General features: G+C 37.1%; 1 protein-coding gene across 11 annotated transcripts in view; it reads right to left on the reverse strand.

Annotated features, from left to right (window-relative positions):
- Positions 1–362: 362 nt before the first annotated feature.
- The window catches only part of KLHL13 (kelch like family member 13), an 87082-nt gene continuing 60610 nt past the window's right edge, over positions 363–26834 (reverse strand). For all 11 annotated transcript variants that reach the window (XM_069811377.1, XM_069811380.1, XM_069811378.1 and 8 more), the window contains 6 exons: positions 22488–22629; positions 20371–20503; positions 19980–20176; positions 11601–12396; positions 3914–4027; positions 363–1919 (listed from right to left, as the gene is read on the reverse strand). In XM_069811377.1, the coding sequence (XP_069667478.1) occupies positions 1432–1919; positions 3914–4027; positions 11601–12396; positions 19980–20176; positions 20371–20503; positions 22488–22629 (1870 nt within the window). In that variant the 3' untranslated portion in view covers positions 363–1431. The remainder of the gene's footprint in view (positions 1920–3913; positions 4028–11600; positions 12397–19979; positions 20177–20370; positions 20504–22487; positions 22630–26834) is intronic.

Below are 26834 nucleotides of genomic sequence, written 5' to 3' on the forward strand. Positions count from 1 at the left end.
CAAGCACAATGGTTATTAGCCTTCTATAAGCACTCAGAGCTGCAATTTGTCAGCAGTGCACTGTATTTTGGAGCAGATAAAGATTTCTGTAAATTTGCATGGCTGCACATATAAGCAGTAGTTCTCCAAGAAAAAAAAATTAAGACCGTTTGTTCTTTTGTCAGTCCTTAACAATAAAATGAACACATCAGGCCAAAACAGTTTCTTAAAAGTAGGTCAAAAATACCCATTCATGATCACTTCTGCATTGGTTTCCTAGCAAATTAATCTACCCACACAGATATATGTAATGCGTATCCTGGAGACAGCGAGGCAGAGCAAGAAAACCAAATACATTAATGAGGTAGCTTAGACTGAATAACTGCAGTTAAAAGTTTTATTGAACAAAAGAAGGTAAAACGTGGTAGTCCAAGTTCACTGAGCAAAAGCAGCTCTCTCGCTGAAGCTGCACTTTGTGCTAAATAACCCTATTAACTGAGACTATACAGAGGACACATTATGCAAGTTATCTCAACAGCAAAGGAGAAAAGGTAGATTAAATTTGATCTGATGGAACGATTTGGTCAAATTCAGTGGCTTAAGTTAATGTTTCTAGCCCTTATCTACCTATATTCAGTACAGGCATACAACAGAATATACAACTGCACTGAATTCCCATTTGTTAATAGTGTGTGCTCCCATGCAAGCGGAAGCCAATTCCTGAAAAAACCCGAATTAAAAAACCCAAATGTTTTAAGTCTTTTGTTTGAAGCATCACTCAACTGACTCAGGAAAAACACTCGATATATGTTATAAAAAAACTCCCGGCCTCTACAAGGTCCGCTTCCTGTATAGTGCTAATATTTTAAAATTATTTTATTTCTCCCCACTGCCTAAGAAACTTCATATGCTCTGAAAGCACCCACAAAGTCAGGTGGGTAAACAGATATGTCAAAAATACTCTGTGAAAAGAGGGAGGTAGCGCAGGCCCCTTGGCAACCTTCTGTCATAGTTCACATTGATGTGGTCTACCTCCCCTTGTAATCTGCAGTCAAAAATGAAAGGAAAAAGGATTTCAACTATGTAATTTAGTGAAAGAATGTGTTCAATACAGTCTTCAAATTTGACTCATTGGGCTTCCAAATGTAAGCTATAAGGTACCTCACACCCAATACACAACATTAATAACGTACCTAGTTCATACATTTTATAGACAGTATCTTCTCATTTGTTAAACATTTGGCTCGGGTCAGTACATCTTTTTTTTGTTAACCACTTGACAAACATTCTAGGCCAAACAAACAGCACAAATAATGTCAAAGTCTTTTTTTTTTTCCAGTAATTGTACGAAATGCTGTAGGCTAAGCCTAACAGAAACTACTGAAGAAAAATAATAGACTCCATGATGCAGTGCAAAGGTGTTACTACAACATCATAAGTCGAGGGATGTTTCTAAGGTGCTGAAAGAGGAGATTCTCTAGACGGTGACCCTGTATTGTCCTCCGGTGGGAAAACAGTAAGAGTGCAGGCTCGAATGCCACCAAGTGATTCTGGAAGGTCAAATACTTTATGCCACTCATCTTTTTCTGGATCATATTTCTGAACTATTTCCACCATACACCGATTATTCCAAGAATATCCTCCAACAACATAGATTTTATTTTCAAAGACAGCAACCCCAACATCACTTTGCCCACGTAACATGGCAGCAATTGGAGTCCACTGGTCTAGAGTTGGTGAGTAATATTCACAGCTTAGAACATCATCATAATCACTTGTTCCTCTAAAGTGGTTGCCACCAATAACATATAGCTTGTCTCCTACAGTACACATGCAATGCAGACCTCTGACTGTTGTCATCGGAGCCTTCTGAGTCCATTTGTCTGTGTCAGGGTCAAAACACATAAGTTCCTTTTGGAAAGTATCATGGGTAATTCCCCCTAGAGAAATAAAACACATGTTAGAATAGTGCTCACCCTAATAAGCATTAAATAAGCAAAAAAACCACATTTTAGTGAATGAATTCCATCTTCCTTAAAACTTCTTCACTTTAGCTTAGATTACTATCACATGTACTCCATTTCAAATGACATTTTTAATGTACCTTGTTCCTTTAAATCTCAATATGGAAAGAAGCCATGTCTCGTACAGTACTTCGTTATGTAAGATGACACTGGCATATTAAAAGAACAAAAAATTGTTACCTATGCTTCATTTTGGCACAATTATTTCTTTGCTTACATTTGTTCAGTTTGCTAGTTTTGTTTCTCACCATCAAGAAAACGGGAATCTGTTTCCCTTTCAAATTTTGATACTGTGCTATAGTGGTCTTATCACATAGCAGAATTTTCTTCAGAAAACTTTTTTCATCAACTTGAATTGAAGAGAGACAGGACACAGATTTCAAGTATTCTTCTGTTAATAGATGCCTATGGTTCTGTCTCTGTTTACCTTCTCCATGGTTCCCTGCAAAAGCAGTTGGGGAGGCTTCAGGGGAAATCACAGGACGATTTCCCATCAGTGGATGAAATGTCCCACCTTTCCGCAAGGTCACTAGGCAGGTCAGAAAGCAGTCACACCAATTTCAGACAATGTAGGCTTATTAGCTACAGTTTAAGACCACAATGCAACTATATTTGAGGTGCTAAAAATATGCAGAGAACACACTGCTACTGAAGAACCTCCTGCTGGGCTAACCATTCAACATGGAATTATCACGCTTGGATAATTAGCAGACAGAGATGGCATGGCATCTACAGGAGTTATGTAAGAAAATACTTAATTCTTCAGCGGGGCAGTAAGAATTAAATACAGAAAACATAGGAAGACTGTCCAGCCCTGACACTTAATGACAGCCATAGTAGTGGCAGTGCTTGGGAGCCTGTCAGAGAGAAGAGGCTTTAATGACAAAAGGAACCAATCTTCACATTTTCAACCCCAAAACTGCCTAGACTTACTGGGATATCTGAGAGAACAGGAGGAAAAGAAAAAGCTGTGGGAAATACACAGCATCTACATGAAAAAACACAGCAGGGAGCATATACACGTGCCACCTGCAGTAAAACAAAATGGGCAAAAAAAGCAGAAATAGCAACATGATGACTAGAAGCTAGCTTAATGGACTCACTCATAGAAAAATAAGAAGCTGTACCTTATGGTAAATTTTAAAACAAATCCCTCCTAGTCTACTGGCATAAGGCCCCCTGATTCAAAATACCCTGAGAATCAATCTGCTCCAGTGCATCTCCCCACCAGTTCTTTACAGCTAAGCAACCTTGTCCCACCTCCTGCCCTGCATTTCAGCTTAGTTCCTAGAGAACATCCCTTAAAATTGCAGTAGGAGTACATATATAGGTCTGTGATCTCTGTAGAGATCTCCAACAGACAAATTGAATCATCTTTAAAAATTGAGCAGATACCAGATTTTCAGAAAACCTATTGCCCCCAGCTTGGGGAAAAAAAAAAAAAGGAATGAAACTATAACCTTGGTGACATACAGGACTGAGCATATTACAAATGAAAGACTGGTGAAAGTACTTATCCCTTTCCATTAGCTCAATGAAGGTAGATGTTGTTCTTTAAAGTATTACAATTTCCAATGCTTTCCAAAATGTATCAAAAAAGATGTGTTTAATAGTTATTGCTATATAAATGTGTATAGGTGGTGTTGACACAGAAAAATGTATTTTGACAGTTAAAGGGAATAGCTTTGGAATTCAGAGCTGTCATTTACTATGTAAATGCACAATATTATCTAAAATAAGTTTCCCAGGCTCTGCAATATTTGACTGGCTTCATATGAAATTGCATGACTGCTTATACCACAGCAAACCTACTGCAACCAGAGACTAATTTTTATTGTCCCCCACTGCAATAGGAAAAGTTAGGTAAGTAATTTTTTCATAGAGATGATATGACCATAGGAATTATTTACCTGAAATATACATTAATCCCCCATACACAGTTCCAGCATGACCATAGTGGGGTTCGTTCATTTTTGCGACATAGCTCCATTCATTCATTCTGGGATTGTAACATTCCACAGTGGCTGTTTAAAACAAATGAGAATATGAAAATGTTGAAAAGCTAGCATGGCAATTTGGTTTTGAGTACAGTCGCAGTGGCAGTAATATATTCATGAACAGAGGAAGTATCAATGAGAAACACTGTTCAGCTGAGAAAGTGTCAGGGGAATTATCAAGCACCATGTCGAGAGACAATACAGAAAAACCTCAAGCTTCGTCCCAGAGGAACAAAAAGGAAGAAAAAAACCCTCTCGCATTCTTGCCTTCCACTTGTCTCGTTCCCATTCCTGCTTGACACACAACCTGCCCCAGCTCACGAACCCTGCCAGAAGTACAGCTGTGGGACATCAGAGAAAATGGCAAAGAAGCTGGGTGAATTCAGCTCTTCTACCCTTTCCTCTTGTACAACTCCCTTCAGTGTCTGCTGTGGAGAGATAGGGAATAAACTTAAAACCTATCTCAAAGAGGATCTGGCAACCAGAACAGACCCATGTCTTCAGCAACATCCCACCCATGCAGAAAATCAGGCTAGATTTTCTTCTTGGTATTTCACATTGAAATGGTCCTATGCCCTCAGAAGAGGACAGCAACTGTTGTATTGCCATGTTTTATTAAGTACTTGCACAGCAACATAGAGCACAGCATATGCAAGTCACAAATTCAAACAGTTTACAAAAGCCAAGCTTAAAAAAAAAAAAACCAAGATGAAACATCACTGAATCTCGAATAGAGAGAAGGAGTGCCTGTGTCGATACACAGCTCCATTTGTGGAGTTTTCTTTGTGAATTGGAGTGTTAAAATGATCAAAGGATTTATCATATCAGAAATCGCTGAGGTTAGTACTAAGTTAAAAAGAACCCCAGAGCCCAGGCGTCCTTGCAGAAAGCATTTCTGAGAAAGAATCCTCTCTTCGAAGTGAGATGGAAGAGATGTGGGGTTGCAGGAAAAGGGCTATGCAATAAGAACGGAGAACAGAAATAGAAAACAGATTTAATAATGGATCTGAGCAAGCTGTGGAGACTGGCAGCTTGAACAGTACAATATGACCAGAGGGTAAGAGATCCTGAAAAACCCGGTAATATAGTGAACTTATGATGCACAAAGCAATTATTGATAATTGTGTTATCTTAAAGACAAATTAAATCTCATTTTAAATAATTAAAACTAAGAATCAGATTCTAATGCTTGTTATACAATGCTTAATCTGAGATGTTTATGAACTATGCGTACAAAATTGAATCTGTCTTTGAAAGTGACATTTTACTTGCTCTCGAACAAGCTTTTTATTCAATCAAGGGTAGAAAATCTGAGCCAGCTGTATGGAATCAGGGATGGTGACTTACAGTTCAGGATTACACATCAATTGAAAGAGACAAAAAAAATATAGAATCTGAGAATCTTTTAAAAGGCAGAAACTAGTTAGTGTTAGTATAAGCCTGCAGAATTAGCAGTACTGGCCAGGCCAGTAAAGTACATCAATCAGTAACACTCATACAGTGACTACAAGGTACCTCACCCTAACTCCAAATCTGCCTTTTAAAAAAAATCCTTTGGGGCATTTTGGAAGAATAAGGTATAGCTATGGTGTCAGACTACCACTAAAAAATCCCTAGTCATGGAAAAATTTAGCAAAGAGCACATTACAGTGACCTTCTGAATCATCTTTTAGCTGCTGTAAAATGTACAACCTCCTTATTGTTGCAGAACGGAATGATATTTTGTAATTCCATGCAATTAGTATCTCAAGCAGACACACTCAAAATAGAAGCTTCTGGTTCCAGTGTCAGGAATACTGTTTGACAACCAGTTCAGCATCATCTAAGGTTAAAAATAAAAAATAAAATAAAAATCTATATTGCACATAAGAATTGCTAAATTGTTATAGCACTCTGGATTTTCTTCAGCTTTTCCTCAGCCAGGAGCTGAAATTTAAATTTAAGAAATACAAAAAAGTGCTGGTCCAGAACATCAAGTTCATGATATAAGGCAAAACACATTAAATTCCTGTTTCTTTCAAAATGAATTATACACATTGATTCGCAGGTATGAAATTATTAATTTCATATTCTTGAAACTGTTTAAAAATTATAATCAAAGCCTGAAATGCTTCTGGTTTTGTAAGAGTGCCTTGCACAGGGACTCCCAGTAATGCCAGCCATCTCAGGGCTTTGTACAATGGACAAAAAATAAAAAAACTGATGCAAAGTAACTGAAGTCAAGTGTGTCTATACACTATTGTTACCCTGTCAAATTCGTGATTTAAAAAGCCTGCCCAATATGAGCAAGTTCCTGAGTTTACTCTAAGAGATCATGTCCTTCACTAAACACTTCTCCTACCATCTAGCCTTTTGTTACTGCATTTCCTACCTCAGCCATTTGAAATGAGTCTTGAGCTGCCTTTCACATTACACACATGTACAGGTAGATAAAAGTCTGCATAAGGGAGGGTACAAAATGACATTCAAGCATTCCTCTACAATGAATATTTTTAAAGTCAGGCTTGATTTCTTTTTTTTTTAATAAAGTAAAAAAAAAAATCTTTAAAAATTTGGGTATTTTTCCTATTTGACATGCTGCAGACTTCGTATATTCATCAAGGACTTACACAGCCATAAAGCCAGTGAAGGCTGGACAGCCTCTTGCCCAAATAAAGGTATAGGCACAGAGAATTGATTCCACAAATGACACCTAAAATTAAATCTATGGGTTGTGTTTCTGCATACTGCCATCCTGACACCACATGCAGTATTTGCCCAATCCCCAAATAAACCCATGCTCTTTCTTCTACAAATGTATGCATCCATTCCAATATTCTTTTCTAAAAAGGCAAGCTCCTTTTACTCCGCTCTATTTAGCAATCAGAAGAAAACAAAGATGTGCAGAAATTTCAAGAACAGAGAAAACCAGATTTGACATGCAAGTAATTATAGCTGTCCCAGTTCTACCCTGACAGCAGACCCTTCCGACCTGCTGTTCGCTGCTATGCTGCACCAAAATCATCATTCTACTTGCTTTCACAAAAACAAAGGCATCCTCTTTCCCATTGCACTTCCACTCCGTGCTGAGGTGAGGAATTCAAATTTCTAATACACTATAAGGACAGGAAGAGCAGAGTATGTTCAAAGCAATTGCAAAGCCAGCAGCAATGAGATTAACATGATGTTCAATGCTGGACAACTGTTTATCTCACTCTGTACTACTGATTGCGTTTAAGAGAGAAACCATAGCCAAAAGACCACTTTAGCAAGAGAAGATAAAACATGCAGAAACTGGTAGACATTACTGACATCACTATCACCTTCAGTTATCTGAGAAAGGACGCTGTTGAGTCCAAGATCCCTCACTTTCTGATGTGGCTTCAAAATTATCTTGAACAACACCAGTAGAACTGAAGTACTGTTCGACAGTATTTCAGACAAATCATTCCAACTCAAATCTCAAATATACCATGCTCTAAAACAAAGATAATTATTTCCCAGCTGAAAAAAACCCTACTGTTCCATCTGGTTGTTCTGAGTAGTTGTTTCCCTGTTTCCTTGCAAGGTCATTCCACTTCTCTCTCTTAACAAGATCTCCCTCTGCACTGAAAAGGAAAAAAATATTCAAAATTTCAGCTATTAAAGGTGCCCGACAATTTAAGAGAGGCGTCAGGATGTTCCATACATCATCTCCAGACAGCACAGTTCGCAAAACACTCAAAACCTGCTACTTTACTGAACCTAAGCATATATCCTATATAGCATGCAACTGAAGGATTCATTCTCCTAACAGCATGAATGATTCAAATCAGGCTTTATTTATGTTTAACAGTGGAACTTTTGATCTGTTCATTACCATAACCCAGGGAAGACAGGCCTCATTTTAATAGAATTAAGCAATCTCAAAAAGACACAAAGCTTTGGCAGTCCCAAGGGATGCTCAGTCTGCACTCATTTTATAGTGCCATCTGTGATGCTATTTGAGGAGTATACAGATATTTACCACTTCTCCGTCAGTAGCTTCTGATGCATCTTGAGGTTTATTACAGCAGTACTTAGCAATGTGTGTGTGTGATGTCCCAAACCCCAGGATCTTCGTTTTGTTACACTATTCCCATAATACAGCTTGCTTCTGTAGATCTCAAAGCTGACTTAGTTAAACAGAGCCCTGAGTAATTTTGTCCTTAGCATAGCAAGGAGTCACTTCAACATAAGCTCCTATGCGAGAGGTCCTCCAGTTCCCACCTTGGTGTGTTCACACAGCACTAGACAGACAGCAAACAGCCCAGCTGGATAGTGATGCATATTTTTCTTCTTAACCAACAACATTTAAAGTATATATCTATTATATAGACTCACCAGAGAAGTTTTTACATAAACAAGGAGTTGTTTGAATTGAGGGTTAAGCATCATAGAGGGCACCTGGAAAATAAATGCCTTCCCACTTTTTGGGCAAGGGGTCAGAAGAACACATAACTGTCCTGCCCTGGACTAGGCGTCTTCTCTTTCTGTCTTTATTGCAGCATGATGATGAAGGTATCAATGAATCTGTGGTTTAGTCACAACCCAATATCCTCTAAAGTGCTTAGGAAAAGCCCATATATAAAAATCTCAAACTCCACTCAAGCCTATCAACAGCAGAGCCTGAAGTATCTGGAAAGTACCTAACTGCACAAGTTTGCTCATACTTAAAGGCACAGCTTCTGCCATCACCATCAAGCACCACGACGGCACTATTTCAAAAAAGAGCTACAAAAATCTACTTGTCTGAGAAAACAAAACGGTATCCAGTGCTCTGCACAACAGCACAGCTGGAAACTGCCAATGAGCTTTGCTTCATGAGTATCTGTGAACCACATCTGGTTTTCCTTTTGTCTCCTTTTCCAAAAGTCTTGCCTTTTGCACACCTGCCCTCTCCAGGCTGGTCTCATCCTTGTGCCGGAGTGCTCATCTCCCTGCCTTCTAGGAATATCTTTGGCAGGTGCCTGCTTTGACATTTTAAAAGAACCAACCAGAATTATGCGCAATCCTTCTAGGAGCAGTGCAAGCTTCTGCGCAGCCCCAAGTCGTCACAGCGTTGAAAAACCTGAATTATAATTTCGTAATTCAGTACGTTTCAAAGATACATTTACCACATTCCGATCCATGTACCACATGCAAATTCACTCATCCTTACCAATGAACCAAACTTTTCTCAGTAGCACACTGTTAAAACAGTAGCTGTTTATTACTGCTAAAGCACATACTACTGAGGTAGGAAATCGTATTTACAAAGTTCTCAGAAGATTAAACATCTGAAAACTGTTTTGGGAAGGCTTGATAAAAAGCCTCAAAAAAAGTGTAATTTTTATTCCAATGAATGTCAGGAGAAAAAATAATAAAGAAATTAATTTTAGTAACTTTAATCCTTTGGCCCTTTTCCATTAGAGCTGATCTCCTGGAAAGCTGAATTTAGCTTTTGGGAATTTTTCCTCTCTAACAACAGATTGAAATTAGTTTGAACTCAAGGGCAACTTCTTGAATACCTGTCCAACACACATTTGACCTTCTATGAAAAGCTTGGAAGTTTTTCTTATCTGAAGAGAATGGGAAGTTTAAGCTGGATTTCATCTTTCAGCTGTCAAGGTTTATGAAAGAAACATGAAAATGAAAAGTGACTTGCCTCACAATTAACAAGAAAAGAAACTGAAGCCCCAAATCAAAGCATCAGACAGTTAGAATATTTAGCATTTATAGAGTACTCTTCCCGCAGAATGATCCAATGACATTTTTCAGGTCTGAATGGAAATCATTGCAGCATTTTAATGATATCCTTACAGAAGCATTTTAGACAGGTGAAAGATTTTGTATTTTAATTAAAGCTGCAGAAGAGTTGAGGTCAGTAGAACGATACTGCTTGATCTAATTTAAGAAAAACACTGCACTTAAAGCCTGCTGTACACACAGGTTGCACCGGCTTAGTGACAGTATTATTTCATATTGATTTTACTAGACTTGCAACTTTTTCACTGACATTCTTACAACCCTGCTCTGTTTAGATGGCACAGTATACAAGGAGAGCAATTTGATTATCTGCTATTAATTCATACCGTTAGAAAACAGCTCAGTGAAGGTCAGGTTTTCTGATACTCAAGGTAAAGATCATTACAGGTTAGTTTGTACATTTGGTCTTTTGCAGGGTATTAAGCTTGCTTTTAGAATGTATTTTCAGATAGATAAAGTGGCATGTAAGAAAAACTCTGAAAACCTCTGGATCTGCATCAGAAAATGGCTATCTAGGGAAAACAAGTTATTGGAAAACAGTTTCCCATGTTGTGTGGAAACAGATGGCATTTTTAAATGTCTCATTTCATCAAATATTAGAATGGATTTTAAACTTCTAGCAAAACCAGCCCAGTTTTGTGTAGTGGAAGCAATGTACTACATGTTTCCTAAGGAAGTCTGATCATGAAACAAAGTGTGTATGTGAATGACTGAGATGTAGTCATTAAAAAAAAAAATATCACAGATGCTGCAGCACAAATTAGGTTTTGTATTGTTTCAATTAAACATGTTTCTCACTGCACTTAAAAGATACCAGTGCATTTCTAAAAAGCAAATCTTAGCAGCAAGAGATACTGCCACAAAGACTTGACAAGACATGGTTAAGTATTGGGCTGAAAGCAGCAAACAAAATAATGAAATGTTACATATGGTTTAGATATAATATTACGCTAAAATTCCAAGCATAATCACAGTAACATTTCAATTTTAAAGCACAAACAAATTTACAATTGAGTGTATGCTCCCAGACTTTACTGCAAATGCTAACCACTATGTCTTTGGAAAATGCAGTGGATTAATACCAGCCATCCTCTATAGACTTTTGTTAAATTAAAAGTTACCATGTATTTATACTTTGTCTCCAACCATCTTATTTCCCTGAAGTGGATTATTTCTTTTTTTTGGTTAAGTAAAATGAATCATCATTTGCAAGGGGCAAAAAAGGAGGCAGCAGCACAGAGTCATTCATATAAATAAGTTAACTGTGTAGTTAGAAGATCAGAGATCACAGGCAAACTATAACATTTTTAGTAATTAAAAAGTCCAGAATTTCAGGACATCTGGATCTCACCGATCTGCGAGTGAAACAAATCACTCGGTCATTAGCCTACCTTTAAAAAAATTAGTAGCATTTCAAAATGACTATTCAGAAAATTCGCATCTTTTAAAACGCAAGCTTCATTCAACAGTGAGTTTCAGTCAGAAAGTCATGTATCCCTTAAGAGTGAAAAGAGTGGGTTTGGTTTCTCAGCTTAAATAATGATTTTTTTTTTATAGTTGCGCTTATATATATATATACACACACGTTTAAACAGGTAGACACCCATGCTTACTTCATGTTTGATGGTAAAGACGTTGGATATTATGTATCAATACACAATTTTTTTTTGTGGAAGCCCTTTAATTAACTGCTTATACTATCCAGATAAATTTCTCTATCATTTGCAGTATTTCCAGAAAGAAGCTGCACGCCAACAACTTCAACTTGTTTCCTCTCCACCCATTCACAGGGCAGGACAGTATTTCATGGCCTAAAGGGCAAGGCAAGAAGCCATGGTTCCGCAGAAACACTCACCTAGCTCACCCGCTGCATTTCGACCACCGACTGCGTACAAATGTCCTTTGAGGGCACTTAGGTGGAAGAAGGTGCGCTTCTCATTTAAAGATGCGACTTGCATCCACTTGTTGTAGCGAGGATCAAACCTAAAGACCGTGTCAACCGCCGTCTTTCCTTTCGTGTCATAATTGCTCTGGCCCCCGACTACGTAAAGAAAGTTTCCAATCACGGCGATGCCATGCTGGTACCTTGGTGCATCCATGGGAGCTAAGGATTTCCATTCGTGGGCCTTTTCGTCATACATCCGTAACTCCTTGCTGACAACCAGCTGCTGCCTCAGCACTCCCCCCAAGGTCACCAAGTGAGTACTGTCCGACCGAATGGCCGTCCTCTCCGACTGCATAACTGGTTGCATGTATGGCATCATTTGGTAATTGCTGGCTTCCAAAAGCAAGTTTACACAAGTATTGTCAGTTCTCATGAAGTCCACCGTTTGAACATAGTTAATAAGATCCTGGGGCGTCATCAGCGGAAACCTGATGTTCTTCATGAGCTTTGCGGCGTACTCCATCCGAGGCTCCTCATACCGTAGCCAGCGACAAGCCGCCTTGAAGAGTTCAAGTTCAGTGCAGTGCTTAAGGCTATTACTTGAAAGCACAAAGGCAAGACGTTCAAAGGGGAGTTTCACAAATTCACCAGTACTTAGTAATGCAGGGAAGTTCTTCAGGATAAAATTATTAACATATTTATCCACTTCTGTGAGATTGTATGTGTTGGCAATTCGCCCAACCTCAACACAGTTTTCCAACGAAACCTATTAAGTAAACAGAAAGAGGAATCAAAATACTTTCTTAATTTGGTGCCTAAATGATAATGTAGAATTTAAAGAATACTACAGAATCAGCAATATTTCATTATTTTGCAATGCTCAAGGTGATTTACACATGAGCAAATAAATATTCAATGTGATGTATATATTCATGACTGCAAGGGGAGATCCAATGTATTCCTTATTTTGAAGAAAGAAACAAGACAAGTAACTAGCAGATGGCATATATTAATTATGTCAAATACATTATACAATGATGATACATAGCAATTATACAGCACTTCATCTTTGAAAAGCTCTGCAAACATCTTTGTAAGAAAAACATGTAGAAAGTTAAGGGAGAGGTGACCAGCCCAAGGTTACAGAGAATAATGAAAAGTAGGTTTCGCCATTAGATATTTTCTAATATTATTATAATTGTATTGTCATAATGCAGCCAAGGAGAATGGCACAGCTACCTCTCCAATGCCACAATTTCAGATAATTTATTTACGGTGTTCAATCCCATGAATACATTCCTTAGAAACAAACAAAATTGGATCTTTAATAAGTCAAGGTGGTGCTCTTACAGAATATATTTGAAATTAAATACACGTCAAAAATAAGACAAAGATAGTGATTTTATTTTTTTTTTATATATATATATGTATGGGGGTTTGGGGGGTTTTTGGTTGGTTTTTTTGTTTGTTTGTTTTTAAATAACGAACCTAGGAGGATTTCCCCTAGAAATACCCAGTACATGAAATGCTTTAGCAGCATGGATCATACCCTATTTTAATTCAATACCTGAGTGGCCCTATCTTGGTAACTATCTCTTTTACACTGTTGCTGCATCTACCTTTGTTACATCTTTGGCTCCTAAATTTCTGAGGTCACTTGGGATCCAAGGCAGAGGGAGGAAAAAAGATGGGAAAGATGGGACATAACTTAAAGTGGGTCTCCAGTGAACCCAGCCGATTCATTTCAGCAAGCTATGGTACATATGCAAAGCAAGTCAATTTTCAAATGCTTCTTGCTGAGAATTGCAGCTTTTTTGCATTCCATCCTTATTCTAATCCAAGCTCCATTTACACATGCTTTGTAGTCTCTGTGCATGTCAGTCCTACTCAATGTTGACAATTTCCACAACTTTGTGATTCTCATTATATTTGTAATGCCAAAAGAATTTAAGCTTCTGAATCTCGTGGTTATTTTTAAAAAGATTATAAAGATTGAGGACTATGACCTGATTGCAGCCTAAGAATTCAAAAACCTTCAAATGACCTTCTGGTCATGACAGAGATTACAAGATTTTAATACTGTATAACTCAATCTGATCGTTGCCCTTTAATACCAGACAACAGAAAAGTCTAATGAGTATGGGAATAGGAGATTTTTTTAATTCACTAGAAACCAATCTAACTTGCCCTAGAGTCATCATCTGCAGTCATCAAAAGTCTTCATTCACACATCCTGAAACACCTTGATACAGTCAAAGGTTCCAAATCCTACTGTTCATCTCCAGGAATGCTAATTCTGTAATCAGGTCCTACCTAGAAGATGAATGTGTGGCAGACTGTCAGGAGTTCTATTATAAAATATCCGCGCAATATATACATGGAAATTATTTTTGTATTAGAAGTCAAATTGTTCTATAGGACATTGCTAGCTGATTTGATTATCTTTTGATATAAACATTCTCTGATGCTTAAGAAACATTTTTTTCTTTTTTTGACTGTTTTTGAGAGTCAGTATCAAACTAATTTCTGTACATTTCATTTTAGGATTTTTAATTTACATAAATTAACTGCATAATGGAAGTAACAGCATACCTTAAATTAAGTAAATGAAACAGGGCATTCTTACTTCTAAAATTTCTTTCAGGCTGTATAATAAAAATAAAACAACGGAAAAATCACCTCTTAACAAACAGCTGACTTACAGTGTACCACAAATCTTAACTCTTGCTATACAGTTATTGTATTTAAAAACTACTTTGGAATACATTTACTGTCATCAAACTACAGCAATGCAGCAATTTCTCCATATCAAGGTAAGCAGAGAGAAGGATATTATCACATACAGAAAAGGCATGCTTGAAGTCAAAAGATCAAAGCAAAAAAGGTACAGATTACGTACCATTGGTACATGGTATTCAGGTTGCAATGAAGTGTTTAGACCTATTGCAGAATGTGTGCCAGTTATCAAGGGCCCAGCACGCATCCAGTTGATGTATTATCATAACTATGTTACACTGTAAATCTATGCAATTGAATATATTCCTGGAATGCTTACATTTGAGAAATTTATTGACACATTACACACTGTTAATGACTGATGAACATGACATCAGCCGTTTCCAGTCATGCCCTAACTTGCAGAAAATTTATCTTATACTACCTTAATTAAACCACTGGAATTGTACTGCACTCAGGGTTGGTCTTTTTTGTACTATGATTGCAAGTACTCTCCATTATGCTTATGAAATTGTGCACTTTGTTTGGCTCACTAAAATTCCACCACTCAACCCAAATCAGAGTACCATATTAAATATTTTCTTAAAGGTTACTTTCCTTGCCAAAAGTACTATTACCAATTTTATTGTGCTCTAAGATAACAACCAATGTACCAGGCTAAATTATATTGCAAAGATTTCACAGTCATAAAAATATATACTCTAGAGATTCTTCAGTCCTGAGCCAAAACATAATCCCTCAACAGAATGAAATGCAACAGTCAATTCCACTTAAATATTCAAAATTGGACAGTGTTAAAGTACAATAATGCTATTTAAACACTTAAATACTTCAGTTACTCAAGTATTGATTTTCAAAAAAAGTTTGACTTATGCTATGGTACTTATGAGAGGTGTGGAAACCATTCTCTATGGAAGTCAGTCAATCAGGAGCTCATCAACAGAAGGAACTGCTACTTCGGGAAATCCCACTGAAGCGAATGGGAGGAATGGAAATATCAGATGAAAATATAAGACTGGCTGTTCAGCGAATCCAGTAACTAGTAAAGATACTCTCACAGAACCAGCTAAATAAAAGCCATAACTGGTCAAACAGCTAAGCAACTTCTTATGAAGTTGAGAATTTTAAATAAATCCTATTTTCTTCCTTGGGCTTTGACTACTACACAGAGCTGCTCATTCACATTACTCATTGTAATTGCTTGTTACAAAGCAGAAGTAAAAATTCCAGAATATACTAAAAAGCTTTTCAAAAAAGCAAGGTCAAGCACAGGACAGTGTTATTACAGCCTGAAAAACCAAACCAAATGCAAAAGCCAAGGTACTTTCTCAAGAAAGCAGTTGACTTAATTCTTTGAAATTTTGAAGCAATAGCTTCCCAAGCTCTGGTAAAAACTTAATTGACTATAAAATGCTACAAAACTGGACACAGAGCAAAAATATTACAAGCATGAGAACCCTGGAGAACAATTCAGGAGAAATAAAATGCACAGAAAATCAAGTCCTCAAGCCCAGTACCACAAAATATTTTGGCATCTAACTTTCTTTTGTTTCAATGACTGTTAGACATTGAAGGACTTAAAGGGTCTAAGTTTAAAAGAGCTTACATTCCCCTGAAATCCTCCATTTTTCTGTGGATTCCCATACACAGAAGTCCAGAAATAACAGCACAGAAATTTGACCAGGTCAGAAAACAGAATCGATCATACCCCCACAGTAGAAAAGGTAGATTTCTGGTGGGTGTCAGAGCCAGCCCTGGCATTAGATCCCATAGATCCCACGTCCCCACAAAACTGAGACCATCTGGCTCCATCATCAGTTAACCAAGTTCTTGTGACAAGACAGACTTCCAAATATTGAGACCTCAGTATTTGACAATTTGCTAGTTGTTACAAAAGTGTAAAGCACAGAATTATAGAAGGAATAAAATTTTCTTATGCAGCCAAGACATTAATTTTCAGTGTTTTGGAACGTTTTCTTTAATTATAGCATAACATCCCCTTCCCCATTACACTGTGATTTTCCTGAGTGTTGTAATTTACTTGGATAGGTTTCTCATCTTTCTCTGTTCTGTACAGTGCTGCTACTTTTGCAAAAACATTGTGTGCTCTCTAGCAATCACTACTCTGAACACGTTTCCATGGCCTTTTTATTAATTTTAATTATATTATGGCTCATTTAGATGTGAACCTGGTCCTAGTAGTCCTAGTCTATCGCAGAACTGTAAATATTTAAAACCAATACTAAAAGCGAGACTGAAAACGTCTCAGGAAGTGTTCCAGTGTTTCTCTGGGAGTCTGTTTGGCTGCAGAGCAAAGATTATCAGAGCAATGGCCTACTCGACAGGAGGGGTGTAAATGCAGAACAAATAAAAGAACACTTACAAGTCAGCTACAACATATATCATTCTTTGAAGAGGTCTCACTGTTTCGTTTGGGTTTTGTTTTGGTTTTTTTTTTTCCACAAGTTAAGCTGTTACCTTAAGCTTATGTTTTTCTTTGCAAATATTTCCAATACCCTCTTACGAAGTAACACAGTTACACTATGCTTTACATAAACTGACATCTATAATCTCTTTAATAATGGACTCCCTAGACAATTCAAAGACAATTAAGTATTTATCTGGGAATGGTTACATCAGCTCTCAGCTGCTGCTCTCAGTCAGCTAGTTTCAGTAGGAATAAGCTCAAGACTTGCTCAGAAAACTCATTTACATTACAGAAATGCTCCTTCAAAAATGGAGTGAAACTAGTACAAAGGGGAGTAATCTTTGTAAAGCTAAGATATGGTAATTAAAAAAGCAAAAAAATCCAACCCATTTACTCACCAACTCTTGTTCCTGTTCCAAGTTCAAAAGTAAGCTCATTCAAAAATTCTTTATACAAGGATGCTGAGAACATAACTAGGCTAACAGCACAAACCTAGTTTTGTACTTCCTGTCCAGTTATACTATGAATGAGTTTACGTCCCCTTAGACACCGGTATAAATGAAAGTATTTCAGAAAAGAGAATCAATAAAATTATGAGAATGAATAAAAATTCCTGATTCTTTCAAAATGTAGTATCAAACAAGACATTTCTTACTTGAGTCAAAACAGTGACTGAGGCAACATCGTAAGTGAAGGAACCTTCAGAAAACAAGCAATTTTAAACAATGAAAAAAATTCTTCCAAATAACACAATTTAACATGAAAGAAGCTCTTTCCCTAAGAAAGCAAAACAAACAAGCAGCTGCCCTACCCAGAAAGGAGAAAGGCCAACACAGCGTCCCTGGAGCTCACCTCCCATCAGAGAGGGAGGCTGCTCCTGCTCCAAATCCCCGATTCAAAAGAACACCAAGACCTTATTCCATGTTGGCATTTATAGCAACATCAATCCTAGAGAGGCAGACTGCATCATTCTGGAAGGTAAAAAACCCCTGAGCAACACAAAATAGGTGGTGTAGGATTTAAGAGTATCAAGATTAATGAAACATTATCACAACATTCTCAGAGAACTGGCCGATTAGAAAATATGCCAAAAATAAAAGTAAAACAGTAGCATTTCAGAGCCTAAATGCCTCTTAACACTTTCCTTATGAAACACGATTGCTGTTGTTAGCAGCTTGGAGTCCTCTTTGCATAAATCCTGGTACATGTCTTCATTAAAGAGGTCATATTTCTGAGCCTGTACTCTGAGGAGCAATGGGAATACCTGCTTCTTTATTTCACATTACAGACTATCAGAAAGCTGAATTCCAAATAATAATATAATTCACGTAGAACACACTCGTTTCCCTGTTACAGGTAAAGTGAGATTTCTAGTAAGGTATATAAGCAATTAACATTAACATCAGAAAGCCTCCAGGAAACATTAGAAATAACGCCAAAGTGTCTCTCTAGGGAGAACTGCTTTGACAGCACAGCTCTTACAGCTCTCATTCTGCAGCCCCACAAAGTAGACACTCCTTATTGTTGGCAGGACAAAGTTATATTAATACAACAAAGCAGGGCAAGAACTAGGAAAGGTATTGAAGCATCATATATTGGCATTGCTTATATACTCTAAGTCAGAAAACAGGTAACTGCACCCATATTCTGAGATTGCACTATTTTAGCTACAGAAATAAAGTGAACGTAACTGAAGCATACAAAATGTATGCAGTAAGTTGACTGTAATGCTAGAATGAGTGCAGTCATGTAGCGAGACCCTGAAACCTCTGATATCTGAGATTTAGGAAGTAAAAGGTGTTCAAAAAATACAAACTCTGAAAAACAACCCAAGCTGATCAAATGGGTATGTGAGCTATGCCTAATAAACAACAAGATTAAATAGATGAGTATAAATCCAATGCTTTTAACAAGAGGTTGGGGCCAGGTAAATGGAGTGTTTTCACATCACATCTCTTTCCTTACATGCCTTTCTCACCCATGAAGACAGAACCCAGGAAAAAGCTATCACAGGAAGCCAGTTACCACTTAACAAGCTGAATCTTTAGCAGCGCTCTCGCTTTTGCAAAAACAGAAGTTTGTTTTTAAAACAGAGAAAAGTGCAAAACTCTTTGACATTCAACTGGAAGGGAGCATCACATTCTTCTTTAAAGCACAGCCTCAAAACAAAACAGGACACCAAGTCTGAAAAAGGGAAGGAAAGGAGGAAGAAAAAAGGTTGCTACCGAAGTTTCCTCTCCCCCAAGAGCAGGTTCAGGACCTGAGACTTTAATCTCTTTGATAAATAAAAATCAGCAGGGCAACTCTAAAACATAAATAGACTGTACTGCATCGGAACTACAGTATACTGCTTTGCAGGGCAATCTTTTTATTTGTTCCAATTGCACAAAAGCAACTGTGCTACATAGGTATTATTCTTTTAACTAACTACTATTGGTAGAAAAGGAGAGAGTTGCTACTTTGGTGGCAGTCCCCTGCTAACAAAAGCACTTATTTTGGTGATTGTGAAAAAATATTTCCCAGTAGGCAAAGCCATTTTTAGTTCTAGCAAAGTATGGCAACCAACATAAAATCCTTGTAACTATTCTCATATAACCAACATTTCTGTAACACCCCTATTAGTAAACCCTTTAGAGAATGTATTATTCTAAAGGACTGTGACCAAGTTCACTGGTTTACAGAGAAGATGTAATGGTCTCTGTGATGATCACTACAATTGTGGCCTTCATTCCTCAAAACAAAAAGGTTTCAAGAAAGTATATTAAGAGACAGCAACAGCAGCTCGCCCTTCTGTTATTTTTTTCAGTTTAACTCACCAAGTAGCTTTCTTACGGAGGGATGTAGAGTGTGAGGGCATGAACTAAGAAATCCAGTAATGAATCTGGGAACTATGATTATCATCACTGCTATCATCACTGCAATACACTTAGGAATTGGAAGAATTTTAACGTGTTGTAACATTTTTTTCAAACTCACACTGTACATAATACTCAGAAGAAAAAAGATTTTCACAAAAACTACAAAGCAAACTTGTTCTCTGTGAATCCAAATTATGAATAATGGCAAGTTTTAGACTTAACTTTGACTATTATATAGTCATTGTTCTTATTAAAAAAAAACAACAAAAACCCAAATCATACTGAGGCCTTAATCATTGTAAATGTGAAACAAGTAGTAAGCCTTACCCCAGAGATAAGAAACACTTTACAGAAGTCCAGAACAGGTAAAATCTGCAGAAAACTGGCAGCTTCCAGAGTGTCCTGAAGGTTGTCCATGTTAAGGGAAAGTTTTGCAGTATAAATAAAATCAATGATCTTCTTTAGGCCTATTTTGTTCACACCATGAAGCTTAATGCACATTAAATCCTGTTCCTTCATTCCACCTGAAAAAGGCATGTAGGTAAGTTTATATGATCATTTTAATTGGGTTGAAATAATTTCATATTTTAATTTTGTGTAAGTTTATAACTTCAAAGTTTAATTTAAAAACCCATATGCAACACTGAACACGTGTCTGAGTGTCCAGTCGATGGCAATTTGGAGATAGCAGTATGCATTACTTAAACAACAACACCACCTGTGAACATAGCCTTGAAGTAATCACTTGCAGAAGCCATCATTGCTCTGTGAACAGGAAACACTTCGTCACCATCTCCTGGAACAAGTGTCACATCACAAAGCAAACCTTCCACTCGCAGTTGGTCAAAACCCTGCAAGAAGAGCATAATGTGAAACATCCATTCGATCTGGGAGTAGGAATCTCTTTCATTTCCTTCATGTAAATACTTATTTACTTTTATGCACATATGTACTGTAGTTCCATAAAGTCACCAAGAAATAATTTGTCATCTTACAACCATTATATCTAATATATTCAATGATAATTATTCATTGGAAAACAAGCAGAATAATTATTATTTTCCAGAAATGGCTGAAGAATGCAAAGTACACTGGGCCTTAGAAAGTAGCTTTATTCCGTTAATTAAGTTATTTTCAGGAAGGAGTTTGTTTTGTAAGCTTGCACTCCAGCAATTCTTTAGGTAGGAACTGATACTTTTTTTGGACCTACCCTTTCTGGACACATATGCATTCTAGATATATTTCTGCTCCAAACCAGTTTAAGTGCTTTGCAACCTAAGAGGCTGCAAAATACTGGGGCCTGAAAGGAAAGCTGTCACCTGGTTCCATGATTATCAAATGTATTATCGAAGTTTACACAGTAAAAACTCCAAAATAAGCTCACATTATATATCTGATCTTTTATGAATCACTTATAATGGCTAACTGTAACAAAAAAGAAAGTCATCAACAACAGCATCCTAGAGTAAGAATTCATCTAAAGATATGCCTGGTTGGGGATACTGGAGCATGGGTGGAATACTCACCTTCTTCACACACTGCAGAACAGAAGCTCAAACATAAAACAATTTCCCTTAACCAGGCATGTCTGTTGTTTTTCTAGTACTAACAAGAATATAAATATTGTCTTTATGATTTAACACTTCGAGAAGTCTTGGCATCAGCCCTCATGGTTTAAAATTTAAGGTATCTTAAACCAAGGCTGTATTTTTAAAACTGCAAAGGTAAGTAGAAATTAACATTCAAATCTGTTGCACAGAAAAGAACAGAGTGCAAAGGAAAAAAATGAGTTATTAGCTCCAATAAATCAGAAGCCAAACACAGGATTATATAAAACTAATGTATTTCAATGACTCGAACAACTTGCCTGTAGTTCCTACAAACAAGGCTTTACAACTACTGGTTCTCCATTTGCTCATTTTGAAGAAAAAAATTGAATGAGGAGGAAATAAGCTCTGCACACTTTGCCTAGTGTTCAAACAATGGAGAGCTATGAGCAGATGCCCAAGCCTTACAAAACTAAACCAAAAGAATCACTAGCTTCTCTGAATTAAAAAAAAAGTGCCAAATTTTTGTCCCAGAACTTAGGCAATCTATTTAGGCAGCAAATCGAAAAAAGAAGTGGCAGTTCTCCAAGGAGTCATGCCACACAGAAGTCGTCTGCACCCCTGAGAAAGACTGCATTGGAAAGCAGCAAGAGCTATGCAAGCTGTAAGCTTGACTGTATGGCATGTAAAAGCTCCAGCAGAAACAAGAGGATAAAACGACTTTACTTTTAAATTCTTAAAGCTTCAGAGAGGATAACATTTTTAACCATTAGAGAAATGTTCTACCATATGGTAGTGCCACACAGCCAGACCCAGCACAGGGCATTACACTAAACCTGGCAAGGCTCTGCCACGTTAGGGACATGAAGAAGGAGCACGGAGCTCTCCTTATCACATCCGTAAGGCACCTTTCACACAGGAGATGGTACAACTGTTTGCCTAACATAATTACATGATTATATTCAAGTGAGCTTCTTTGATACAGCTGTCACTTCATAGTTTAAACGATGTGACCTCTTAGAAATGAAGAGTGGACAGGGATACAACCTAAGGAAAAGGCCAGGGTTTTTTTCCAAGCTGTTGCTAAAAGTCAAACCTTTAACTCACAGTAAAAGAAGTCACAAGCCATGCTTGCTTGTGGGCATTGTCAACACAGCACACTAACATGCCTTTTTTTGAGATTTTTTTAGGAAGTACTAGTCCGATAAAGCCTATTGAGTGAAAGCATTGTTTAAAGCAGCCAAAATTCTCAGTACAGATCAATACTAACACAAGAATATTTAATTACCTGTAATACCACAGAACTGTGAGTATTGCTGGTGAAAAATCTTGTGGTCCCTGTCTTAGAAGACTGTAGATGGGCAGAGACGCCCATATCGCTGCTACCAAGAGATACTTTCATATGAGGATCCTCCTCTTCCACCAGAGATCTAAGAAGATTAGAACAAAGAAACCTTAAAACCAAACTCATTTTCATTCAGTGCTCTTGCGTATTAAAACCACAGTCTTCTGGGATGAAACATAAGAGCATGGAGGCTATAGGTCAAAACCAGCAGGTGACAGAATCAGTCCTTAATGGTCCCCTTCAGCTAATCTAAGCAAGTGAAGCATTAACAGTCTCTAAAACAGCATAACTCAAAAACTTAAATTTTCAGTTAATAAATTTTTCCTTTTCCTTCCACCCCCACCTCCCTCATTAAGACACTTGCACACTATTTTATTTCTGTGTGTGCTTCCAGTATGGTAGGATGCTTGCAGGGGTTTCATCCAATTTTCAAAATAAAGCATCTTACCAGATTGCCAAGGTAAACTATAAGGTTGAAACTTTAAGTGTAATGTTAAAGTTCAGTAATCTCACTCTTATGGCTTCCATTATCTTGCTCAAGCATGAGCATAATGATAGAAATATACATAGTGGGGTTTCAAACTGTAACACTAAGCTGCCTTTAGAAATACACAACTAGAAAAACTCCTTTAGGACATGATATCCAATATTTTGCCACTGCAGGCAACCACTTCATAAATTTAATTTAAGATTTGTTAGTGTGAAATCAATACTTATGTTTTTGATTCCAAGCAATTACTGTCCAAATCTAGATAGGAAGGTAGAATTTTAGGTAGAACTGTTAAAGAATTACTGCACTATTATTAGCCTTCCATTTTAATCTTGAGCTGTAAATTAGGTTTACATAAAGAGAAATGCATATGAGATTCTAACTACCCTAACCCCTGATTATTATAAAATGTAAATAAATTTCATCTCCAGAAATATTAACAATAACTAGTTCCTATAATTTCTGTGATCTAATGTACTACCTATTAGTATGCATAGCGGTACAATGCGTATATACACATCCACCCACAGATGAGGGCATCTTCATTATTAAAGACTCCATGTTTCAAAAAAGATTCACAGCAGTTTGACATAATTGCTGCAAATCTCAGATACAATAAGTTTTCCAAATTTTAAACGTGTAGGTTAAAACATTGGCCTCCAAGCTAGTTTCAGAAATTACTTTAAATAAGTGACAAGCATGTGCTTAAATTCCACCCCCCCACCACCCCCCCCAGCTTTGACTGCAATCACTATGTAAGGACAAATTTGGAATTTGCAGATGAAAAATAATTTTCATATATCCCCCCCAAAAAGTTTTGTTTCTTTTTTTAAAAAAAAAATTATCCCCACCCTCTTTGGTTACATGGACTATATAGAGCAGTTTCTGAAACTCACACATTACCCTGATAGCACTGATGTGCCTTGTTCAAACCCATGAGTGCATAAAGTCAGCTATGAAAACATATTCAAAACAAATTCATCATTCAACAGTGTACATGGGTTTGAAACAGTAAGATATCATGCACGCAGACATAACAACAAATTATAGGAACAAGGGTACATCTAAATAGCTTTGACTTCTAACGTAGCAACCCAATACTCAGACATCTGAAAAATTAATGAATGTGGATGCACTGCAGCATACAAGAATTATGTCATTTTTGAATCAATATTATCTCTATTATAAAACAAATCCAGAGTGTAATTTAGATAAAGCTTTACACAGCATACCTTAAAAAAGTGTTCTCCAAACTATCTTTGGCATCCAACAAATGCATACAACAATGTAACACAGCAGCAGAGCAGTTGCTAGCTCATGACCCAAAATATTTTTGTTCTCCTTGTTCTAGGGTGTTTTGCATTTGGGGGTGGGGGTTGTGTGGATTTTTGTTTGTTTGTTTTAGTTTTAATACAATCACATCAAGGAAAGAGTCTAACATAATTTCAAAGGACACCCAGCCTCTAAATTTGTACACGTCTTTCTAAGAAGAAATATAAAATAATGTGGGGAGACTGGTAAGCATGGGTGGGAAGGAACCACAGATTCAACTAGCATGAATCTGACTATTTGCTCTTGAAGTATCTTCCTGAAATGTCAGATCAGATAGCCATTATATCAAGGGGCTTTTAAAATACTTTTTCTAAACTCAGAAGAAAATAGAAGATATACACATCAGTTAAAAGCATTAGGAAAAGAAACGTACAAGCACACCAACTTTCTTGGCTGTTTGGAGCAGGCTTTTTACCATGTTTGCCACATGCACCATGCTACTTTATTTCCCAACAGCCAGCATACTTCCTAAGTTTTACAAATGAAGACAAAGACCTTGACCACAATTCATTTATTCCAAGAATGGCAGTGATAATGGAAGCATTTTTCTGAACAGGCCACATGACATACAACTTCCCAAGCTTTGTCCTACGAGGTCCCTCCATAGCACAAGATGCCTCGTTACAACTGCACAGTCAACACAGAGGATACAATATATTTCAAAATACTTGCAATACTTAAAAGTAGGCATTCAACATGCCAGGTTATAAGCAGTTATTTCCCCTACCTGATTTTCAGTACATAATGGACAGTCGTCTAATACCTATATCACACAAGCTCAGCAGCTCACAACTTGATGCTCCTCTGCAAAAGAGATTTTGACTATTTCTCTTCCATATTTGCTGTTATGCATGTACAGGAACTTGCATATGTGAATTAGACATTAAAAATTGCAAACTTCCACATTATAAAAATCCATGAGAATATGAATGTTACAGTTCTAGTCTCAAACATTAACTTGGCTGCATATGACTCCACGAGAAACTTATTAACCAAATTGCATTATTCCTATACTGGTTTTTCCTTTATAGCTAAACAACTCTGATAAATTAAAAAAAGAAGTCGTTTTGTTGTTGGGGTTTTTTTGCTTTGTTTTGTTTTCAAAACACACCACCTTTTTTACCTACAGCTTAACAGTGTAGGAAGGCAGAGTACCTCTCCCATCACGCAGAAAGTGACATTCAGGAGCTGGGTTTGGCAGAAGTTACAATGCACGTCAGCAATAAGACCTGGCAACAGCGCACTGATCCCCTGAATCCCAGCCTTGTGACATTCACTGAGAGAGACAGAGCACTCCCAGAGCGACCAGAAATTATGAGTTTGTCATTGGCTTTGTATCAGTTTCAGCATTTATCTTCACGCAACAAGAGAAACCCGTCTTTGTAAGACAAAGTGAAAATGCAACAGCTCTTACACGCACTGCGTTAATACCAATACACAAAGAAACAGCAAAACCCAAGCACTACATCATATACAACAAGAGTAATTTTAAAGTACCCTGCAAAGAAATTTTAAACTATTCAGAATATAACTTCTGTCTGGGGGGCCGTAAAGTGAATATTCACAAGTAACTGCCATTCACACCCGGAACAGACGGGTAACATGCTTTATATCTGACCAAATTCCCAGCAAAAACACAGTAAGTACATCTGTCTTGTTTGGACACTTACCAAAGGCATTATTTACATTCATTAACATAGGTCTGCTAAGCACTATAATTAATTAGATAATAATGAATGTAAACATATTGATTTTTTTTTACTTTATTGTAAGTACAGTACATCACAATTAAGCATACTACCAAAGAAGAAAGCTAATTCATTTTCTAATTAATTTTATTGTTCTGATCAATAGAAATCATTAAACAAGAAGTGGAGCAGTAGCATTTTAACCAGGGTTAAAAAAGAAAAGTTGGAGGAGACAGTTAGAACTACAATAACATGTAGCGATAATTCACAACAAGTTGCTCTAAATGTGGATATTAACACCACCTTCAATGCATACACTTGGTCTGGAGGGGGTTGAACATTCTAGTGTTAAGAACAAGGGAATGTTGGCATTTAACATGAAATTAATATCATTGCAATAGCAAGCTGCCTGACTCTTTCTGCAAACCTTGGGAAGCAGTGGCTTGGAGTTCAGAGAAAGTCAACAGAGGTTAATTAGTTGTTATCACAGAATAACCTGTCAGTCAGAATTTTCTTTCTAACCTTATGTTGATTCTTTCAAGTACAGCTAGTTTCTTCCTAGCTACTATATCCAAACATGCTTTTCTCATTACTCCAAGTTAACCCTCCAAGTACTTCCAACTGGTATTTTTGTAGCAATGAAATACGGAGTGTGCATTATACGGATATTAATTATGTATCTTAATTTCCTAACTTCCTGACAATTTTGAAGGAAGATAGCTTTGCTTTTTACCATTAAAAAAATGATGTAAAATTCAAGTTTTCTTTCTGTAGATGATT

Source organism: Haliaeetus albicilla, chromosome 23 (assembly GCF_947461875.1).
Source record: "Haliaeetus albicilla chromosome 23, bHalAlb1.1, whole genome shotgun sequence".
In the NCBI taxonomy this organism is placed as follows: domain Eukaryota; kingdom Metazoa; phylum Chordata; class Aves; order Accipitriformes; family Accipitridae; genus Haliaeetus; species Haliaeetus albicilla.